Source organism: Nicotiana attenuata, unplaced genomic scaffold (assembly GCF_001879085.1).
Source record: "Nicotiana attenuata strain UT unplaced genomic scaffold, NIATTr2, whole genome shotgun sequence".
Taxonomy (NCBI): Eukaryota; Viridiplantae; Streptophyta; class Magnoliopsida; order Solanales; family Solanaceae; genus Nicotiana; species Nicotiana attenuata.
Window position 1 is genome coordinate 45,085 of NW_017674479.1, and position 20,685 is coordinate 65,769.

General features: G+C 38.5%; 2 protein-coding genes across 4 annotated transcripts in view; one reads left to right on the forward strand and one right to left on the reverse strand.

Moving 5' to 3' along the window:
• Nucleotides 1-1,848: 1,848 nt before the first annotated feature.
• LOC109218737 (DNA-directed RNA polymerase V subunit 5A-like) lies at nucleotides 1,849-8,739 on the reverse strand. Of its 3 annotated transcripts, XM_019383118.1 has the most exons (5): nucleotides 8,350-8,739; nucleotides 5,701-5,877; nucleotides 5,247-5,360; nucleotides 2,525-2,554; nucleotides 1,849-2,372 (listed from the first exon to the last, which is right to left on the reverse strand). In XM_019383118.1, exons 1-5 carry the CDS (start codon nucleotides 8,617-8,619, stop codon nucleotides 2,247-2,249), a joined length of 717 nt encoding a protein of 238 aa, XP_019238663.1. In that variant the 5' UTR covers nucleotides 8,620-8,739; the 3' UTR covers nucleotides 1,849-2,246. The 3 variants fall into 3 exon arrangements, with proteins under 3 accessions (XP_019238663.1, XP_019238664.1, XP_019238665.1); XM_019383119.1 differs by lacking the exon at nucleotides 2,525-2,554; XM_019383120.1 differs by lacking the exons at nucleotides 1,849-2,372; nucleotides 2,525-2,554 and adding an exon at nucleotides 2,561-2,673.
• A 1,952-nt stretch (nucleotides 8,740-10,691) lies between these two features.
• Nucleotides 10,692-20,685, forward strand: part of LOC109218736 (protochlorophyllide-dependent translocon component 52, chloroplastic) — a 14,598-nt gene continuing 4,604 nt past the window's right edge. The window contains exon 1 of the mRNA XM_019383117.1: nucleotides 10,692-11,341. Within this exon, the coding sequence (XP_019238662.1) occupies nucleotides 10,811-11,341 (531 nt within the window). The 5' untranslated portion in view covers nucleotides 10,692-10,810. The remainder of the gene's footprint in view (nucleotides 11,342-20,685) is intronic.

Genomic DNA, 20,685 nt, shown 5'->3' on the forward strand with positions numbered 1-20,685 from the left:
GAAAGCGAGATACGAACTCCCGCAGCATTTCGTTCTCCCTTTGTCTGATCTTGAATACGTCGGACTTCCTCGTTGCTACCTTGATGGCACTGGCGTGTGCCTTTATGAAGGAGTCTGCCAGCATGGCAAATGAGTCTATGGAGTTAGGAGCTAGATTGTGGTACCACATCATGGCCCCCTTTGAGAGCGTTTCCCCGAACTTCTTCAGTAAGACGGACTCGATCTCGTCGTCTTTTATGTCGTTGCCCTTTATTACGCACGTGTAGGCAGTAACGTGCTCGTTGGGGTCTGAGATCCCGTTGTATTTCGGGAGTTCCGGCATTCTGAACTTCTTTGGGATGGGTTTCGGAGCCGCTTCCTCTGGGAACGGCCGCTGCACGAACTTCCTCGAGTCTACGCCTTTCAGGACAGGGGGCGCGCCGGGATTTGGTCGACCCTGGAGTTGTAAGTTTCGACATTCTTGTCGTTGGCAGCTATCATTTTCTCGAGCATCTTTACGATAGCAGGGTCGGCTATCGAACCATTATTGCTCAATCTCTCCGATACCTGTTCGGCCGGGGGAGTTGTTCTTGGTGCTACGGTGCTGGGAGTTTTTGGGTGGCTTTGCAGTTGAGCGATAGCCAGCTGTTGTGCCTGCAACATTTCAAAAATAACATGAAGGCTAACTTCTTGTTCTTGCCGAGCTGGGTTTTTTGGGCTTCCTGTTGGTCGTCTTGTTGTATGCTCCTATCGGTGTGTGAGGTTTCGTTGACCTGCTGTGCGTCTTGCGAACCCGCGTCCGCTGGAATCGGTCCAGGTGCGTTATCGGGGTTCAGTGGTGGCGCGCCGACGATTGGAACAGTCACACCGTTTTCTCCGTGGTTTTCGAGGTTGTTGTTCTCAACTCTGTTCACTGAGCCAGACATTTTGACCTGAAATCAAAGATCTTGGACAAGAAGAATGAAAGATAACTTGCGTTGTGTAACGAAACTAGCAAGAAAACAATCACTATTATTTTTATCCCCACGGTGGGCGCCAAACTGTTTACCGTGAAAATGGTAATAACAATTAAATTTGTTGATGGGACTCTAAAAATACGTGATCTATTTTTATGCTAGTTGTGGAGCAGTTGATGCTATGTGTGAAATTTAAGGATGAGATGCAAGCTAAAATGGAATCGTAATCGAACCGAAAGATGGCCGTGCGGGGCCTCGAGCTAGTCGATTTAGGGCCTCGAGGTCGGTTCCCGAGCTCGGGCTCGAGCTATCGGGGGCAGTCGGGGAATGGCTAACAGATACGATAATATTAAAGGTGGCTCTTTATGGCCAATGATAAGCAATAAATGAAGAACAAGTATGAAGATAATAAAATAGAGCAACAATATCGCGAAAGTATGTTGGAGAGAAAATAGAAAGAGAGAGTTATTATTTATCTTGTGCAAAATAGTTGGAGCAACATCAGTCCCTCCTTGAAATAGTAAAGATCCCCCTTATATAGAAGGGGAAGCTTATATGGTAAGACATACATTAGTTGTAAAGGTATGGAGATGGGACGGCTAGATGTGACACCCCGACACCCCGATTAGGGTTCAGAGTAGCCCGGCTAGGCTTTGTCAGACTTAGCCGCGTCTTGGGGATTTTATTCTAGTCTCGGCCGCTATTCTCTTCAGACTGGGTGCCGACAAGCTCTGAAGAAGAAGACTCGAGCGTATCTTTGCAACTTCGAGGCTTCGAGGTGATCTTCCGAAATGCCTCGATGACGGAAAATTGGACCCTCCGATTTTGCCGTATACAACCTTTTACTACATTATTCAAGTTAACTATAATTACACTTTAAGTGATTTGTGTAAAAACTGTTTCACACTGGGAGTGTATCGAAATTAAACTCTTTCCTAATATATAAGTTAGCAACGATTCACAAATGAAAAAGTTAAGAAAAGCTATTTTAAAGCTCCTATTACATTCCAACATGGTCAAATTTTGCAAATTAGAGTAGCCACCACCCCTATTAGCACAATAGTATGAAGTACAGACAATCTGGGCATACAAAACGCAGAGAAACAACGACAAAGCATACTAATATACTACCTACAAGCTCTTCATTTGAGCTAAAGTGGAGAAGGGAGCCCAGGGGGGTGGAAGAGCGAGTTAGGAAAAGTTAAACCAGCATCTTTTTAACTGAACAAGCTGTGGTAAGTTACGCTGCCGCAGGCTCATTTAACGTACGACACAGTAAGGCTGCTAGATAGGATTTACAACATAGTCGCATTACCAGACACAACGATATGTAACATGTGTCTCGATGATTTCACTGCTGTATGTGACCTTCACCACCTGCCCCTTCTCAAGTCCATAGTACCGAGCAATTGCATCCTTCTGAGACATCCTCGGCAGCTGGAAAACATCAACACAAGTACATTACTCAGCAACAGTTAGATAAACGAAACTACGTTGATAATGTTCGAAGGTAAGAGTGGTAGATTGAAGTGCATATGTACTACGAATATCTAACTGAGATCATTAAAGAGAAGGCACAGCAACAATACCATTGTTCTGCATATGTTGAAGGCAAAAACCTGTGTGTACAGCAAAGGTCCTAGATATTAACATCTGATGATAGGTACTGCGGTTTCAATTGAGAGACGAGGCAAGCACCTTCTCCCGCATATAGACAAAGGCAACAATCTATAAATACCTAAATTAAAAGCTTTAGAACAGCATTTGAGTCATTTCACCCTCACAGCAAAGGGATAATGACGAACATACAGTTTTTTTTTTTAGAAAAATGCAGAGAAGTCACTAACACTGCTCTGCTACATTAAACTAACAATCTTCTTATAAAAAGATAAGTATTAGAAGGCACTTATCAAGAAAGTAAGTATTAGAAGGCTTCTGGTGTTAACCTCCTTTAAGACATTACTGTATGCAAAAGAATTCTAGGTCTTGGCTCAAAGTGCCATAGTATCTGGGATCCTGCCTAAAATAACAGCTGAAAGAAACACAACATTCTTAACAATATATTGATGACTTCATCAAAGCATTAAAATTCCCAAAATGAAACTAGATTAAACTCTTTAAGCAGTAACATATGTGTTAGTATAGCCACAACTTCACCTAAGGATTAACAAGTAACATGTCTTAATAATCATAATGTTGAAACCTTAAAGGAAAATAGTCCTCTGCTTTTGATTTAATAAAAAAAATACTGCTAATTGGTTGTACCTCCACAACCTCCCCCCTTTCTTAATTCTAAAAGAAAAGGGAGACTAGGAACCCTGAACTAAAATAAAAAATTCTTCAGATGGAACATATGTGCATATATACATACACACACATGCTATTGTTGTAGTTGTTATTTTGGTGGTGGTGTGTGTATGTGCGAGTGCGCATAGAGGATTCATAGAAGCGACAGTCCAGTTTGTGGGTGAGGACTGAGGAATAGCTGATTGATTGATCGAATAACAGACAAATCACTGCCTGAGTATGTCTTAGCTTCTCTCAGCAAGATAGTTTTGCAGTGTAAATGTTTTTCTCAACACAGATTGGACAGTCCAAATTCTAGTAGATTTCTTTTTTAGAAAGGTAAAAGTTTATTAAAAGGGTACCAAGATGGTACAAAAAGATACAACAACAACAACAACCACCTAGTAAAATCCCACTAGTGGGGTCTGAGGAGGATAGAGGCAGACCTTACCCCTACCCCGGAGGGATAGAGAGGCTGTTTCAGAAAGACCGTTGGCTCAAGAAAATGAAAAGAGACAATAGGTCCGCAACAACAACAGAAACCAGAAAAATAATAACAGCGAATAGATGGAAAAGCAAGAACATAGTACTATGAAAAAAGGAAAAATAGTGTGAACACAACATAAGCCGCAAGCAGTCCTAGACAAAACACTAACAGACTAACTGATACAAAGTAGAAAAACGCTCGACTACCCCCTAACCTTCAACCCTAATGCTCGACCTCCACACCTTCCAATCAAGAACCATGTCCTCGGAAATCTGAAGCCGCGCCATGTCCTGCCTGATCACCTCGCCCCAATCCTTCTTAGGCCGCGGTCTACCTTTTCTCATACCTGCCAAAGTCAACTGCTCACACCTCTTAACCGGGGCATCTGAGCTTCTCCTCCACACGCGCTAGATGGTACAAAAAGATACAAGATACAAAAAACATCCCCAAACAACATCATCCACCTTCTATCTCTATCCCTCCTAGCAAGTCCGAGGATTTAATATACTGATCCAGATTTCTTAACGGGCTGCATTTACACCAATAATACAGATTATGAATATATTTATTCTTAATTCTAAAAATGTGATTTCTATGCCCTTCGAAACAAGCTGTGTTCTTCTCCAACCATAATATCCATAGGATGCACAGTGGAACGATTCTACAGATCTGCTTTAGTCTCCTAGGTACTTTCCATGGGCAATAAAGTTCCTTCTACCTCACTGTGGCTCTGGAAGTACTTAGGCTAGCAGACAAGGGATAAATAGAGAGAACAAGGGCGAGATGAACAGATTTCTATAAATACTGATAGAATTGTTTTGACACTATTTTGAGTTATTGAACTTGACCAACTTTTATCTATAGTAGCTATACCCTCGAAGATAACCAAAACCACCAGCCCAGCTGCAGTACCCTAGTTATACATAAAGCAACATGAACAGACATGTGGGAACATGCTAATCACCTCTTTGATTTTCCACTAAGTTAAAATTGACTGGACTTCTCCTTCATGGTAGTGGTGCCCAGACAAGCTTGCACACACTTCGAATAATCGACCTGCTGGCTTGTTACCGTCGACTTGTACTAGTGCCGTATAAACCCCCCACCAGTACTGAAGAAAATGGGCTCACACTTAGAATTGTAGTTAAGCCTAGAATCTCCAGGTTGCTACTTCTATTTATTTCAACCACTCAACCATCCCATTGCGAGCAAAAAAAGCTGACTTTTATTGACTGTGAAGCCTAGATGCCAATAATTACTCCGACGACGTCAAAGTGATATTGATCCTACCAGATTATGGGTTATAAAATGTATGAGAACATGATCTTTGCCTTTAGGGAATTTAACAGCAAGTCCTTGTTCGAGTAAAGCTACAGGGAAAAACATGATAGGATCTTTTATCTGGCTAAATTCAACAGAGGAAGCTACGAATCAAGCTTCAATAAAAAGCTTCAGTTAAATAGATACACTAAGTAGATGCACAGTTATACCAATATACAGGCATGTTTCTGCAAATTCAAAGGCAGTCAAGGGCGAACCTGTTTCTCTTCCAGGTTGTACTTCTTTAACAGTTTCTCTTTCTCTTCATTGTTCAACAGCTCATGCTTTGGCTTTAAAACATGTTTTGTGATATTGACAAGCAAGTCTGTGATCTGAAAGAGTTTGCAAAAAAGAGCCAAACAGCTTAGCATATTGCTAAAACATAAGTTAATTGCTTGCATAAAATTCACTTTTTGTCCTGAACTAAAGCATTTTTAGTCCTTTGACCAAATAAGAGCTATGATTAATAAAAGCTAGAGAAGGAAAAGAAACTTTGACCAAATACCATGGAACCTTCATCAGATGGAAAACATGAAGCATGGGACTTGTTTTGAAAAAAATAATTTTTCGGGGGGTGTGTGTGTGTTAATTAACAAACTAGTAAATACCCCGTTTTATTCCACACAATAGAACTGTTCATACCAAAAACAGCAATAAGAAAACATACTTTACCTGGAAAATTTCAACTTTAAATGGGAGGAGTTCCACAGCTTTCATAGCTGGAGCGGTCATTGGTTTCTGAATGATTAATATCAGCCTACTCAAAGATTCCTTGTTCATGATTTGAGTTAAAATGCTGCGAATGACATTTACTTTCACGGCATTTGGCCCACAGAAGATTACCAAAACCTGCAACCAGTTCAAATATGTAAGAAGTTAATAAATCTATGAAGTATATGCATGTAAAGTTCATAGTCCCTTCATCAGAGACCATCTTCCAAAATGCTGAGGCATCTACCCAGTTAAGGATACTACCATTTGTTACCAACAACAATTTTCTTGGCTTCCTAAATTTTGATGATTTGAGTTTCCATATGTTTTATCGAACTCAGCCGAGCCTCAAAATTTCCATAAGAAGACTATGGATGCATAGAACACATTCTCTTCACATAAAATCCATTAAACTTAACAGAATTGATGTATTTTTAGCAGTAATCAACAAGGTATTTGCAGATATATGAACTGACAATGAGAAACTTGATTTTGCACATTTTAGAATTTCATTTCCATACCTGAAAGCCAAAAGTAAAGCATAATTATATATATATATATATATATATATATATATATATCAGTTTTCACTACATCAAAATTCATACCCAATGAAAGAATTGGCTAAGCCAGCTTATAGTGTAATCAGTTTTTTCCATAAACACAGTACCCTCAGCTCAGGTATCTAAGGTATCTAAAATTCAAATATCTCTGCCCTCTTGAGTTGGTCCAGAGGTTTCTAATAAAAATGCTCGTAAGAAACTGCCACTCAAGCTTTATTTTAGGCTGCTTCTAATTATCACGGAAGTATCGCTTCTGATACATAAACTGACACAATAAAGCGACACAGAAAGTAGATGCTCGTAAGAAACTGCCACTCAAGCTTTATTTTAGGCTGTTTCTAATTATCACAGAAGTATCGCTTCTGATACATAAACTGACACAATAAAGCGAGCGACACAGAGAAAGTAGCTTGTAGGTGTTAGATCTAAGGAATCCGAAGGCAAAATACTATGCCGCAATACTACTAGCTAGGCCGACACAATGCATTATGAAGCATGTAGAAGTTGCTAGTCAAATAATCTTTACATTCCACCCTTTGCTATCCAATAATTGACCATTTTATAGAATAGATGCAATCCCTAGATATACATACATATAGACCAGTCATTTCGTGAAAGCAGCTCGATATATGAAGTACGACAAAAATTTTGATAACAAATTTTAATTATTTCGATTCCACCTTGAGCCGAGGGTTTTTCGGAAACAGCCTCTCTGCCCCATCGGGGTAGAGGTAAGGTATACATACACACTACCCTCCCCAGACCCCACTTGAGGGACTACACCGTACACACTACCCTTCCCAGACCCCACTTGTGGGACTACACTGGGTCGTTTTTGTTGTTGCTGTTGTATTTCGATTCCACCTCCAATCTCAGTTTTACTTCCTCATAAAAGGGAACTCCCTCTAACAGAAAAGAGAATGTGATGAAATCTAATATTCAGTGTGGATTTGGACACTGATTCCTCAATTCTTGAAAACAAATTGGCATATTCAGAAACTATATAAAAGTACTATCAATCAAAAATTCTCATAATAGAATGTTTAGAAAGTACTAGGAAAAAAAAGGAACTTGTTGACTTCCCCTCCCATTTTAGATGGATACTTTTTTTTTTTCCTTATCAAAAAAAAATATCCATCTAAAATGGGAGGGGAAGTACAACTTAAAAGCACTTTCTCCCAATATTATCTACTATCATCCACACAACCAACAGAAACAATATTTACCAGAAAACCACCCAACCACAAATGCAGCTTGCTTTCAAGTTATTATTAATAACGTTATTATCCTTTTTGATATGGTGGTATTCCGAGCCAGCTTTCTTGAATCTCGACTATTACACTTGGCATCTTCCGCCTCCCACCAGCACAACTACCGGATTACTCAGCATGGTAGGCAGATGGATAAACTCGTTTTCAGGTTATAAACCAAACATAACAGCCTTGCGCCAAGCGAACCAACTCTGGTTTTTAAGTGGAAAAGAGATTTCTCGGTCACCAGCAAAAACATAACAAGCTTAATCATTCCCCAAATTTCCCTCACTACCAAAAGAAAGAACTCAAAGTTCCCTAAAATGAGACAGAACTTTCTTTAAAGAGGCAAAAGACTGAAACTTTAGACTATAAATTTCAACTACAAGAAGCTAAAAACAGGTGATTTAGTGCGTCGATATCCCGGGCTAGCTTTTGTGAACCTCAAGTATTACACCAGCTACATGCTACATTTCACTAGCAGAGGTACCGGGTAACTCTCACCGCCAAGGCTTAGGCAGATGGTAAGAACTTACTTTAAAGTTATAAACCTAACATAACAAGCTTAATCATTCCCCTAATTTCACTCACTACCAAAAGAAAAGAATCCAACAGTTCTCCAAAACGAGATAATCTTTCTTTAATGAGACAAAAAGACTGAAACTTTAGACAATATTTCACTACAAGAAGCTAAAAACAGGTGACTTAGTGAGCTGAACTTTAAACAATTATTTCAGTACAAGAAGGTGAAAAACATGTGATTTAAAAAGGAGAGAGGAGGGGTTAAGTGAACAAACCTTATTGGAAAGGTCATTCCTATGCATGGAAGAGATTCTGAGGCGCTCAATATCAGGTTTTTGACCGAATTTTTCTCTGAATTCTTCAAGTGTAGACTCAATTTCCGAATTGGGTATTGCAAAACCACGGTCTTTAAGCATTTCGAGCACAGTTCTGCGCGCAAGGAAGTACCTGTGACTCTCAACAGTACCATCATCTACAAAGCTGGTTAAACAGGGACCAAGATTTTCAGCATCCATGTCCATGGCTGCAAACCCATTAAGATCCATTTGGGGTTTGATTTTTCTACTGTTCTTTGCCTTTGTAGGCAGGTTATCGGTGGGGTTTATGCAACTGAGTGAGTAGAAGAATTCTGTCTTACTATAGCAGAAGAATAATCTGTATTCTTTTAAAGTGAATAACAATTGGGCAACGAAGTTTCTTTTATTTACTTCTTTACCAACGAGGGATGGGCTATTGGGCCGGGTCCCGGAGGTATTATAGATCGGGTGGTTTGCACAAATAAGCCATTTTGGTGCTGATAGCGTTTGGACAGAGATTTGATTGAAACGTAAAAAATAATTTTTTGAAGTTGCATTCAAGAATAATTTTTGAAAGTTAAAGATATGTTTAGATATATATTTTATTTGAAGAAAAATTGATGTTTTGTTAGTGGAAGTAAAATTTTTCATCCAAAAACTGCCCTAAACTAGAATTTGAGAACTTCAATTTTTTCCCAAAAAATATCATATTTTATAAACAAATAATATTTTTATTTTTTTTTTGAAAAAATAAAGCTAAAATCTATTACCAATCGGGAGCTTAAAAATTGTCCCCAGTACAGAAATAGCTCTATTTGTGGAATTGCCCATTTAATGAATAATTATTTGTGGACAAAAATGGAGAGTATAATCCATTTAGTTGGTCTGATTTACACAAATATCCTTCTTAGACCATCATTAATATTTTATCAATATTTTTGAAAGTTGTCCAAATATAGCCCTTGAAGAATTATCCTTTCAAATAATGTTAGACTCGAGTCTAATATTTGTGAAAGTTGTGCAAATATAGCCCTTGGAGAATTTTCCTTTCAAACAATGTTAGACTCTGGTCTACTATTTGTGCATATATTATTAAACCTTTTTCTAATGTTTGCAACTATGTTATAAAATCATAGATTTTGGTATAACATTTCTCGTAAGATTTTTAATTTGCTCAAAAGAGATTTTTCAATCATAATTTTAAAAGTCCATAAGCACTAAGAAAAATTAAAAGAATTATTTACTAAACAATTACCCCAAAAAGGGGAGAAATTCAAAAACAGCCAGATTTACAAGTGGTCATTCAAAAATAGCCACAGTATTAAAAGTCATCGAATTTTATCAAAAGATAAATTTGAACGAAAATACTGTTCAAAATCAGAAAAATACTCCAGCATAATATACTGGAATTCTAGTATAATGTACTGGAACTCCAGTATATTATACTGGAGCCAGTAAAGTATACTGGTGCAGCATAATATGCTGGAAGTTCATGCACAGGTGCACCAACTCTAGTATATTATGCAGGACCAGTCTCTATTGCAGCAAAATAGTAGCTATTTTTCAATGACTTGACAAACACTGACTATTTTTGAATGACCACTCCGAAAACTGGCAAACTCGTGCTCTTTAACCCCAAAAAAAGGATAAGCACGGAGTCGCTTATAGTATCATATTTAAAACATATCCATTTTTTAAGTATTATTTCATATTTAGTCAATTTTGACAAACTTAGCCTAACTTCATTCTCGGAAGTTTAAAATTTAAGAATTCAAAGTTCAAATTCAAATCCTCGATCTGGAATTTTGAAAAGTCAAAATTCAGCTGCAGATTATGAGGAGACTAAACTTTAAAATTTAAAATTTTTTGGCTATTATTTAAATAAAAGTCATGAAAACACTACTTATGCAATTCATCCTTATTCTTGCAGTCAACTGAAAAAAAAAGGTTCTTATTCTCATATTTTGTCTTTACACGTTTAGTTACTTCATGGAAACGTTTGAAGTCGTTAACTTGTTATTATAGTGGAACATTTAGAAAGATTATTAAAAATTATTGTGCATGTTACAATAATTTGATTTTACTAGGATTTATTATTAAGTTAGAATTCTTGGTTATTCTCATTGTTTTTTTTTTTCCTTATGGACCTTGCCGGCGTGGCCTAGCGAGGACAAGTGTGTGATCCTTTTTTTTTTGCATGTTTTGTCTATTTCTTTTTTGCTCTTTTTTTTCTTTTTTTTTTTTTCAGTTAAAACTTCTGGCCATAGATTAATTTCAGAAGATGACACACTTATCTAGTATGAGTATAACAAACAACATGAATGTGTTGTTTTGTTGAACGCCACAAAGTACATTTCTACTTCTGTCAGTCACCACTTTAATTTGTTCTAAATTTGCAATAACAGACTGAGTTTTAATTAAACAATTTCAAGAATCAGCCATGCAAGCTTTCAAAGCGTCTTCATTTACACCATTTCAAGTACTCAACTTGAACTACTCAACTAGATCATTTCCCAAAAGCATAAGTGACAAACCAAACTTAAATAATGAAAACCCCATTTCATGTTTTACCTCAATTCAGAGCCAAAATACAAAATTCAAGCTTTTCACTGCTGTTTCTCAAAGTATCTCAACTGAATCAAGAACCCCATTTGATGAGGAAACTGAAAATGGAAACCAAGAAGAGAAATTTGATTGGTATGCTGAGTGGTATCCAATAATGCCAATATGTGATCTTGATAAGAGGAGGCCACATGGGAAAAAAGTGATGGGAATTGATGTGGTGGTTTGGTGGGATAGAAATGAGAAAGAATGGAAAGTGATGGATGATGCTTGTCCACATAGATATGCTCCACTTTCTGAAGGAAGGATTGATCAGTGGGGGAGATTGCAGTGTGTGTATCATGGTTGGTGTTTTGGTGGCTCTGGTGATTGCAAGTTTATTCCTCAAGCTCCTAGGGATGGCCCTCCGGTAATTAATCCAAGAAACCAGTAGTCCCTTTAACTAACAGAGTTATCCTTTTGTTTGTGTGCTTGTTCTGATAGTTACCCCCCCCCCCCTCTCCCCCCTCCCCCCATCCCCTATCACATTTCAAAGAAGGTAGCCATGCATGAGTGATTGAGAGAGAAGAATAATTGCAGAACCTCCATTGTTATTCACGATTGGAGAAGAAAGACAATCACTTACGGAACTAATCTCTACTCATTTACTATATACAGATTTTAACTAACTCTAATAGTTAAGTTAGGTACTAACTTCTAACTTGCACACTTTAACCCCTAAAGTTTCTTTCTATACAAAGTACTACCCTGGCTCAATACTCCCCCTCAAGCTGGAGGAGCTTGAGGGTAGAAAAATGTTCTTCACTCCAAGCTTGCAAAGTAAGTACTGGTGCTGTGTTCTTCCCAGACCCTTAGTCAATATGTCTGCTATTTGCTCCTTAGTATTCACATGTGTTGTCTTGATGATACCAGCTTTTATCTTCTCTCTAATAAAGTGGTAATCGATATCAATATGCTTCGTACGTTCATGAAAGATAGGATTTGCTGCGATTTGGATTGCTGCCTTGCTATCACAGTATAGAGCCACAGGCAGTTGTACCTTCACATCCAATTCACCAAGTAAACCAATGAGCCACACAATTTCTGCTGCAGTAGAAGCCATGCTTCTAAACTCAGCTTCAGCTGAACTTCTTGCCACTGTGTCTTGCTTCTTTGATTTCCAAGAAATCAAGGCATTGCCAAAGAATACACAGTAGCCAGTGACTGGTCTTCTAGTTTGGAGGCAGGCTCCCCAATCAGCATCACAGTATGCCTTTAGTGTCCTATCTCCTGAAGATGGTAACAAAATTCCCTGCCCTGGTGTATCTTTAATATATTTGACAACTCTCATTGCTGCATCTAAATGAGATTGTTTGGGAGAATGCATGTGCTGACTCAACGTTTGTACAGCAATTGATATATCCGGCCTATTCATTGTCAAGTATAGTAGTCTTCCCACCAGTCTTTGATATTCACCAGCATCCTTCAAGAGAGGGTCTTGAATATTGGCATCAGAAGAAGTTAACTTGTCAAAATCTACAGAGGTCAATTTCTGGTTTACTTCTAATGGCGTGCTAGAAGGTTTGGTTCCACCTAATCCAAGTTCTGAGATCAGCTCCAATGCATATTTACGCTGGCTCATGTATATCCCCTTTTTAGATCGAGCAAATTCAATCCCAAGGAAGAATTTCAGTTCTCCAAGGTCCTTCATTTTAAAGCACTGTTGCAGCTCGACTCTTGTCCTGCTAATTTCTGTAATGCTGTTCCCAGTCACTATCAAATCATCCACATAAATGAGCACTAGAACAAGAGATGTGTCAGTTTTCTTAGTAAATAGAGAATGATCATAGTGGCTTTGAGAGAACCCCATGGTCTGTAATGCCTCAGACAACTTGATATTCCACTGTCGAGATGCTTGTTTAAGCCCATATAAGGACTTATGCAGCCTGCATACATACTCCCCTACTTGGCAATACCCTTAGAGAAACCAGGAGGGACAAGCATATAAACTTCTTCAACTAAGTCACCTTGCAAGAAGGCATTATGAACATCCATCTGATAGAGGGGCCAACCAGAGGAAGCTGTTATTGCCACAACTGATCTGACTGTCACCATTTTAGCAACAGGTGAGAAAGTATCAGTGTAGTCAAGGCCCTCCTTCTGTGTGTAGCCCTTTGCCACAAGTCGAGCTTTGTATCTCTCAATCTCTCCTGAAGCAAGATACTTAATTTTAAACACCCATTTGCACCCTATAGGTTGGTTCCCAGATGGTAATGGCACTAAGCTCCAGGTTTGATTGTCTTCCAAGGCTTGGATTTCTTGTTGCATGGCTTCAACCCACTTAGGGTTCCTAGCAGCTTCAGCAAAAGTTTTTGGTTCTGTTTCAGAAGAGTAGGTGGCTAAGCATTTTGAATAGTGAGGTTTCAAATGGGGATAACTGACAGAGTTGGAAATAGGATAGGCAGTTGTTTGGTGACCTACATAATCCTGCATCCAAATAGGAGGTCTAGAAGTTCTGGAGCTTCTTCGAGGTTCAAAATTGTTTTCATGTTGAGGTAATGCTGCTGGTGAGTGCATAACAGTATCAACAGTAGATAGTGTAGGAGAATTCATACTATGTGATGTAGGAGAAACAGTATCCATAGGGCTATTGAGTGACATGTCCTCCTGTATATTTGGAGGTGATGGATCTATGGGCATTACATCAACTGAAGGGTCATCATTTGGAAAAGTGGTTGTTGGAGATAGAGCATCAGGATCAGCAACACGTATATTGTGGTCTTGATCTGTGAATGGAATAGTTGAGTTTGGACTGGACTCACCTGGCTGCTGCATAAAAGGAAAACTATCTTCCTGGAAAATAACATCCCTGCTGACAAAAACTACTCGATTAGTTAGATCAAATAGTTTATACCCTTTCTGAGTTAGGGAATAACCCAAGAATACTGCAGGAACAGCCCTAGCAGAAAACTTGTCCCTCTTCTTCAAGTTTGCAGCATAACAAAGGCACCCAAACGCCCTAAGATGATCCAATGATGGGACCTTGTTGAACACTAGCTCAAATGGACATTTTCCACCTAATATCCTAGAGGGAATTCTATTTATCAGATACACTGCAGTCATAACACACTCTCCCCAAAACCTTAAAGGTACATTAGCTTGAAACCTTAAGGATCTGGCAGTGTCTAGTATGTATCTATGTCTTCTCTCCACTACCCCATTTTGTTGAGGGGTATAGGGACATGTACTTTGATGAGTAATACCCTTTGCACCAAGTAACTCCTTGAGCCGGCTGTTGAAAAATTCTCCTCCATTATCTGTTCTGAGAATTTTGACAGTAGAAGAAAACTTTGTTTTAATCAAAGCAATGAAGAATTTCAGTACCACAATTGATTCATCCTTAGAGTTCATAAGGCACACCCATGTGAATCTGCTGAAATCATCTACAAGAGTTAAGAAATATTGTTTGCCATCATAAGTAGGAACTCTAAAGGGTCCCCACACATCTGCATGTATAAGATCACCCAATGCATAACTCTTTGTAGTGCTATCTGGGAAAGGTAAGCGAGTTTGTTTTGCCAAAGGGCGTACAGAACATGGATCATTACAGTCAACAAGCTTTGTGTTTCCAAACATATGCATTCTTTTCATAGTTTCCATAGGCACATGTCCTAATCGTTTATGCCATAAAGCAGCATTTATTCTATTAATAGGTAATATAGAAGAAATGAGACCAACAGGCAATCCTTCATGTGTGTTGATTTTGATACTTTGATCCAGCACATATAATCCATGCTCCACTCTACCAATCCCCTTCACCTTGCCACTGCAAATGTCCTGGAATATACAGCAGGCAGGAAAGAAGGCAAGAAATAAGCCCAAGTCCTTGGTCAGTTTAGATACTGATAACAGATTATACCTAAACCTAGGTATAAAGAGCACATTCTTGATCACTATGTTGTCTAATATGCTGGAAGTCCCTAAGTGTGTGATTACACTTGTCTCTCCAGTAGGTAACTGTACCTTTCTTGAATTACTCTCAGACAACTCCATATAATCAATGTACAGATGTAGGCTAGACACCATGTGATTGTAGCTCCCGAGTCTATAATCCATCTGTTTTCTTTGATCATACTCAGAAGTGACAATGGTATACCTGTGACCTTGGCATGGGTAGTTGTATCAGTTGGAGTGTTGGTGTTGATGTTGGCCTGGTTAAGCATTTTCAGCAACTGAAGGTACTGCTCTTCTGTAAAGAAATGTCCTGCAGGTTCAGGTTTTGTCCTTTCCATCTGTTCATTGGAAGCTGTACAATTGTCCATCTGCACATGTGCTGCAGTTGCATTCCTTCCAAAATTCTTCCTCCTTGGTTTGAAATCTGCAGGATAGCCTACCAATTTGTAACAGACATCCCTAGTGTGTCCCTTGTACTTGCAATAATCACAATACAGCTGATTCTTCTGCTTGTAACCTCCAGTGTATGCTTGTCCTGTGTTATAGCCCACAGCATTAGCTCCATAACCTGCATTGGAAGCCGATGAGTTAGCTACATGACCTGTGTTGTAAGTCATTGCTTGTGCTCCTATTTCCAAATTGCTGATATTGGCTGCCTTGGCTCTTTGGCTCTCATCCTGCACAGCCATTGCATAAGCTTCATTGATGTTTGGAGTTGGAATCATCAACATAATCTGACCTTTTGCTTGGGCAAATGATTCATTTAGACCACTTAAAAACTGCACTAGACGCTGTTGCTGAATATGTTCCACAAATATCCTTGACTCAGGACATGGACATGAAGGAGTAGGTGTCATGGCATCATATTCATCCCATAGGTCCTTCAGTTTAGAATAATAAACAGAGACTGGTGCCAAACCTTGCTTGAGAGCTATAATTTCCTGCGACAAATTGTAGATCCTAGAGATGTTCCTCTTATCAAAGCGTTCCTTCAGATCTCTCCACACATTATACGCAGAAGATCCATAGACCACAGTGCTATAGAGCTCTTTGGTAACAGCATTCATTATCCAGGATAGCACAAATGCGTTACATCTCTCCCACTGATCATGCAAATTTTGCCCGAAATTCTCCTTCTTACAGGTTCCGTCAATGAATCCAATTTTGTTCTTCGTAAACAGTCCAATTCTCATAGATCTAGACCACAAATTGTAGTTCTCTGTCCCTATCAGCTTGAATTCAATCAGATGCTCTCCCGGCGTATCTGATGGTCGTAAGTACAAAGGATGAGTGTGTCCTAGTACCGCCTCAACGGGATGAGTGTTTCCCTGTCCAGTCTCAGCATTTAATCCATCATTCGCCATTTTTTGCTCTGAATGAAGAACCCTAGCTCTGGGACGGCGACCTCCGACGAGAATGAAAAATTGAGAGAACAAATTAAATTGTGAGATTGATAGAAAGAAGAGAGAGACGGCGGAATTAGATCGTCCGCTCTGATACCATATCAGATTTCAAAGAAGGTAGCCATGCATGAGTGATTGAGAGAGAAGAATAATTTCAGAACCTCCATTGTTATTCACGATTGGAGAAGAAAGACAATCACTTACGGAACTAATCTCTACTCATTTACTATATACAGATATTAACTAACTCTAATAGTTAAGTTAGGTACTAACTTCTAACTTGCACACTTAACCCCTAAAGTTTCTTTCTATACAAAGTACTACCCTGGCTCAATACCCCCAACCAATTTGTTTAGTGGGAAAATGGGAAAATTTGCCATGTAATGTCGTAAATTGAGCAACTTTATCATCCGTTAAACCTTTGGTCTAATATTACCCTACTGTTCGGAAAAAAGATCTTGTTTTTGCTCTTGACCCCTAACATTGCTCCAACCTGAGGATAATTTTAAACTATAGGCAAGTTTTTGGGGTCAAAATTTGGACCTTTTTTCTCTAAGAATTTGGACACGTGGAGTCATGCATTTCACGTCGAATCTGCCTTAATGGCAACGGCAAATACAAGGCAATTTACTAACAACAAAGGTAGAAATAAAAGGGCAGCCGATGCACAAGGCATCTTGCATTCATAATCCTTGCTTGCTAATCACACAGTTTTTCATGCATACTTCCGTAATATAGCCATTCCCCATTCATGTGGTGGATTGTTGGGTTTTTAACCTATTAATGCTTAGAATGGGGTGAATGGGAAGTGGATGGAAATAAAAATTTTAAGTGAAATTTTAAGTTTCCCCCTTGATGAAGGAACATTGTCCCATATTGGAAGAGGAAAAGGTTTTTGATGGGTATATAAGCAATTGCTCTTCTTCTAGCTCATAAAGAGTTGAGAAGAAGGCAAGCCTCACGCCGCCGTCGTTGCTCGGATTCGGAATATTTGTTTTAATAACAGAAATCCAATTTTCAGTTTTCTGTTTTTGTAACAGAAAATTAACTACCCTTCAATTTTTCCTCTTTATTGTTGAGTAAAAGAGGAAAAGGTTTTTGATGGGGGTATATAAGCAATTGCTCTTCTTCTAGCTCATAAAGAGTTGAGAAGAAGGCAAGCCTCGCGCCGCCGTCGTCGCTCGCTCGGCTCGGATTCGGATTCGTATTCGGATTCGGAATATTTGTTTTAATAACAGAAATCCAATTCAGTTATCCAATTTTCAGTCTGTGGCCGTTTTGCAAAAACAGTCATTCTAAAGAGTTGCACCTCCAACTTTGGCTATAAATACAAGACTATTCTGCTCAGAATTTCCATACGAATTTTCTGAGTTCTTCTCCTTTCTTCTGCATATTTTAACTTCAAAGAAAACAATAATTTGCTACCGAACTTTGTGTTCGCTGAATCACTGGGATTTGAAGTAGCACTACACCAGTGTGGAATTCGTTCTATCCTGGGAGGAAATAATCCATAACCTTGGGTACTAGGAGGGGATTAAATTCCTTAAGGAAACACTGTGAATTCAGTGGGCTCGAATTGGTTTTTGTTATTTCGTTTACATCTCTGTTTATGTTATTTTATTTTCTCCAGAATTGTTTTACAAATACAAATTACTAACAAGTACATGGGCAAATTTGGATATTTTCCCTAGTTTATTCTCTCTGTTATGTTCTTTATAGACTGTCTTCAAGTGGTATAATCATATCTCACTTAAAAGTACTGGCAAAACAAAGAATTTTGGCGTTGATTAACTTGGGCTCAAAGTGTTGATTAACTTGGGCTCAAAGTGTGGAGATTAGTAGAGATGCTAATGTTGCTTGTAAACCCAACTTTTTTCACAGATAACAAGAAGTCGACATTTTAGTTCTATAAATGTCAATTTCGTTATCCAAATTGTGGTATTTATGTGTGAGAACATGTAAACTAGCTTCACATAGAGGGATGAGCCGTATCATCAAGAATTTGAAAGTGAATTCTCGTTCTTGCCAAATGGTTTGGTGATCAATTTTGAGTGTTCTGTTTAAGAAGCTGGAATTTGAGATGTAAAGAATACTTTTGGCTTCTCAAAAGCAGTTGATAATCTTGATTCAATCAGGAAAGTTCAGCTTTATAGGAAGTGGCAATTATTGCGAAAATAGCTGTTTATTTGGAAAAGCTGTGAGCATCTATTAAAAGGTTATTCATGAAGAAGAGAAGAACATTAACAGCTTGTTTGGATGGTTGTTCCTCGTTGTATTGTATTGTATTGTTATCCCAAAACAATGTTTGTTTTGATTGTTTCATTAAAATTGGTTGTATTGTATTGTTAAATCCATTGTTCCGGAACAATGAAAAGTCCCCTTTTTTTAAACAACCGATTTGGTGTGGTGGGATTGTTTCCTATTTTTCTTTCCAATTATGCCCTAACTTATTACTCCATAATTCTGTTTTACCCTTTATCTTTTTTCTATTTTAGCTCCAAATCTCCAACTTATAACCTACTTTGTTTTTTTCCAGACCAGTGTTTTGTTGCCTCCTGTTTTATTTTTTTCTCCTAATTTGCTTGTAACTCAATTCTAATTAGTTGTGCTCCTTTGTTTTGCCTTTTACTGTCTCGCTCCTTTGTTCTGCTTCCTTATTGTGTTTTGCCTTCTTCTGTTTTGGTTTTTAAAATTATTTTTATACATAATTTTGATAAATTTAATATTTAAACAATTGAGGGTATTTTAGTAAACTTATCAGTTACAGTACAGTAAGATACAGTCAAACCAAACAACAAAATATTATTTAACAATAACAAACAATACAATCTATCCAAACAATGTATTCATAAAACGATACGGTACAATACGATACGATACAATACAATACATTATAAAACGATAGGAACAATGATCCAAACAGAGTGTAAGGTGCATATTCTGATATGCCTTATGCACATATGTGGAAGAATTGAGTTGTTGGCTATTCTAGTTCTGCCAAGGCTCCTCGTAAGAAGGAAAGATAATATTGATTGTCTACAGAATATTAAGGATTAAGGTTCTTGTGACTTTCAGGAGATCGACTACTAGAATGATCTTTTCATTCAGGAATTTTCTGATAATTAGAGAGGGAAAAAAACCACATTCAGTTTGACCCTAGATAGGATTCTGCATATAGAATTAGTGTTCTGTTACCTCAAAACTAATTGATGTTGCACTTGCCAACTCCATTTCAAAAGACTTGAGAGAATGTGCAAGAAATTAGTTCTCATGATTATGCTGTTAGAATAGTCATGTAAATAGGAGTAAATAAATAACCCTAATCCAATATATGTTAGGAGTAGGACATGTTATGTGTGTATATATATAGGGCTCATTGTAACATATGTATATACATCAATAATATATTTTCTCCCGTACTTTCTCACATGGTATCAGAGCTTTAGTGAGAAACATATCGCTGTGCATCATTCCAGCGACTTCCGGGAAGAAAGAACTCAGTCACCGTGCAATTTTCCGGTGACCTAAGTGACTTATTGCGTCAAAGTCACTAATTAACAGTGTTGTGCAAAATCCAACACCACCACAAGGTTCCCAAGAGAGATCCGACCAAACCCCAGAAAAAATCACCGGAAAATAGCCCTCCACGCGCCGTCACGCGCCTGTCGGAACTCTGCCGCCGGCGGCGCGTCTGTCCCACGCGCCGGCGCGTGAGGCCTCTTCCGGCCATTTTTCGGCTTCGCTTCTTCAGGACAGTTGGATCGCCCTGCAATTCCGAGCCTGTCCATATTTTTATTTTTTAATTCCGACCACTTTGAGTTTTTCCGGCGACTACACTGATTTTTCCGGCAGCTACAGTACTTTTCCGGCAAACACAGTGTTTTCTTCATCTGTCTCAGAGAATTTTCAGTTGATTCTTTTTTGTTATTTAGTGATAATCCAACCATGTCTTTGGGAGTCGATGCTTTCGGGTCTAGAAACCCGAGTTCTGGCAGTTCCGGTGTTATGATTACCTCAGAACCTTTAATGGGAGGTTCAAACTACTTAGATTGGGCTTCATCTGTCGAGTTGTGGTGTAAAGGTCAAGGAGTTCAAGATCATTTAACAAAAAAGGCTAGCGAAGGTGATGAAAAGGCCAAAACACAATGGGAGAAGGTCGATGCTCAGTTATGTAGTATCCTGTGGCGATCTATTGATTCCAAGTTGATGCCCTTGTTCCGTCCATTCCAGACATGTTATTTAGTTTGGGAAAAGGCTCGTAATCTATACACTAATGACATATCTCGTTTCTATGATGTAATATCGCGAATGACAAGCTTGAAGAAACAGGAATTAGATATGTCTACTTACTTGGGACAAGTTCAGGCAGTCATGGAAGAATTTGAGACGTTGATGCCAGTTTCTGCTAGTATTGAAA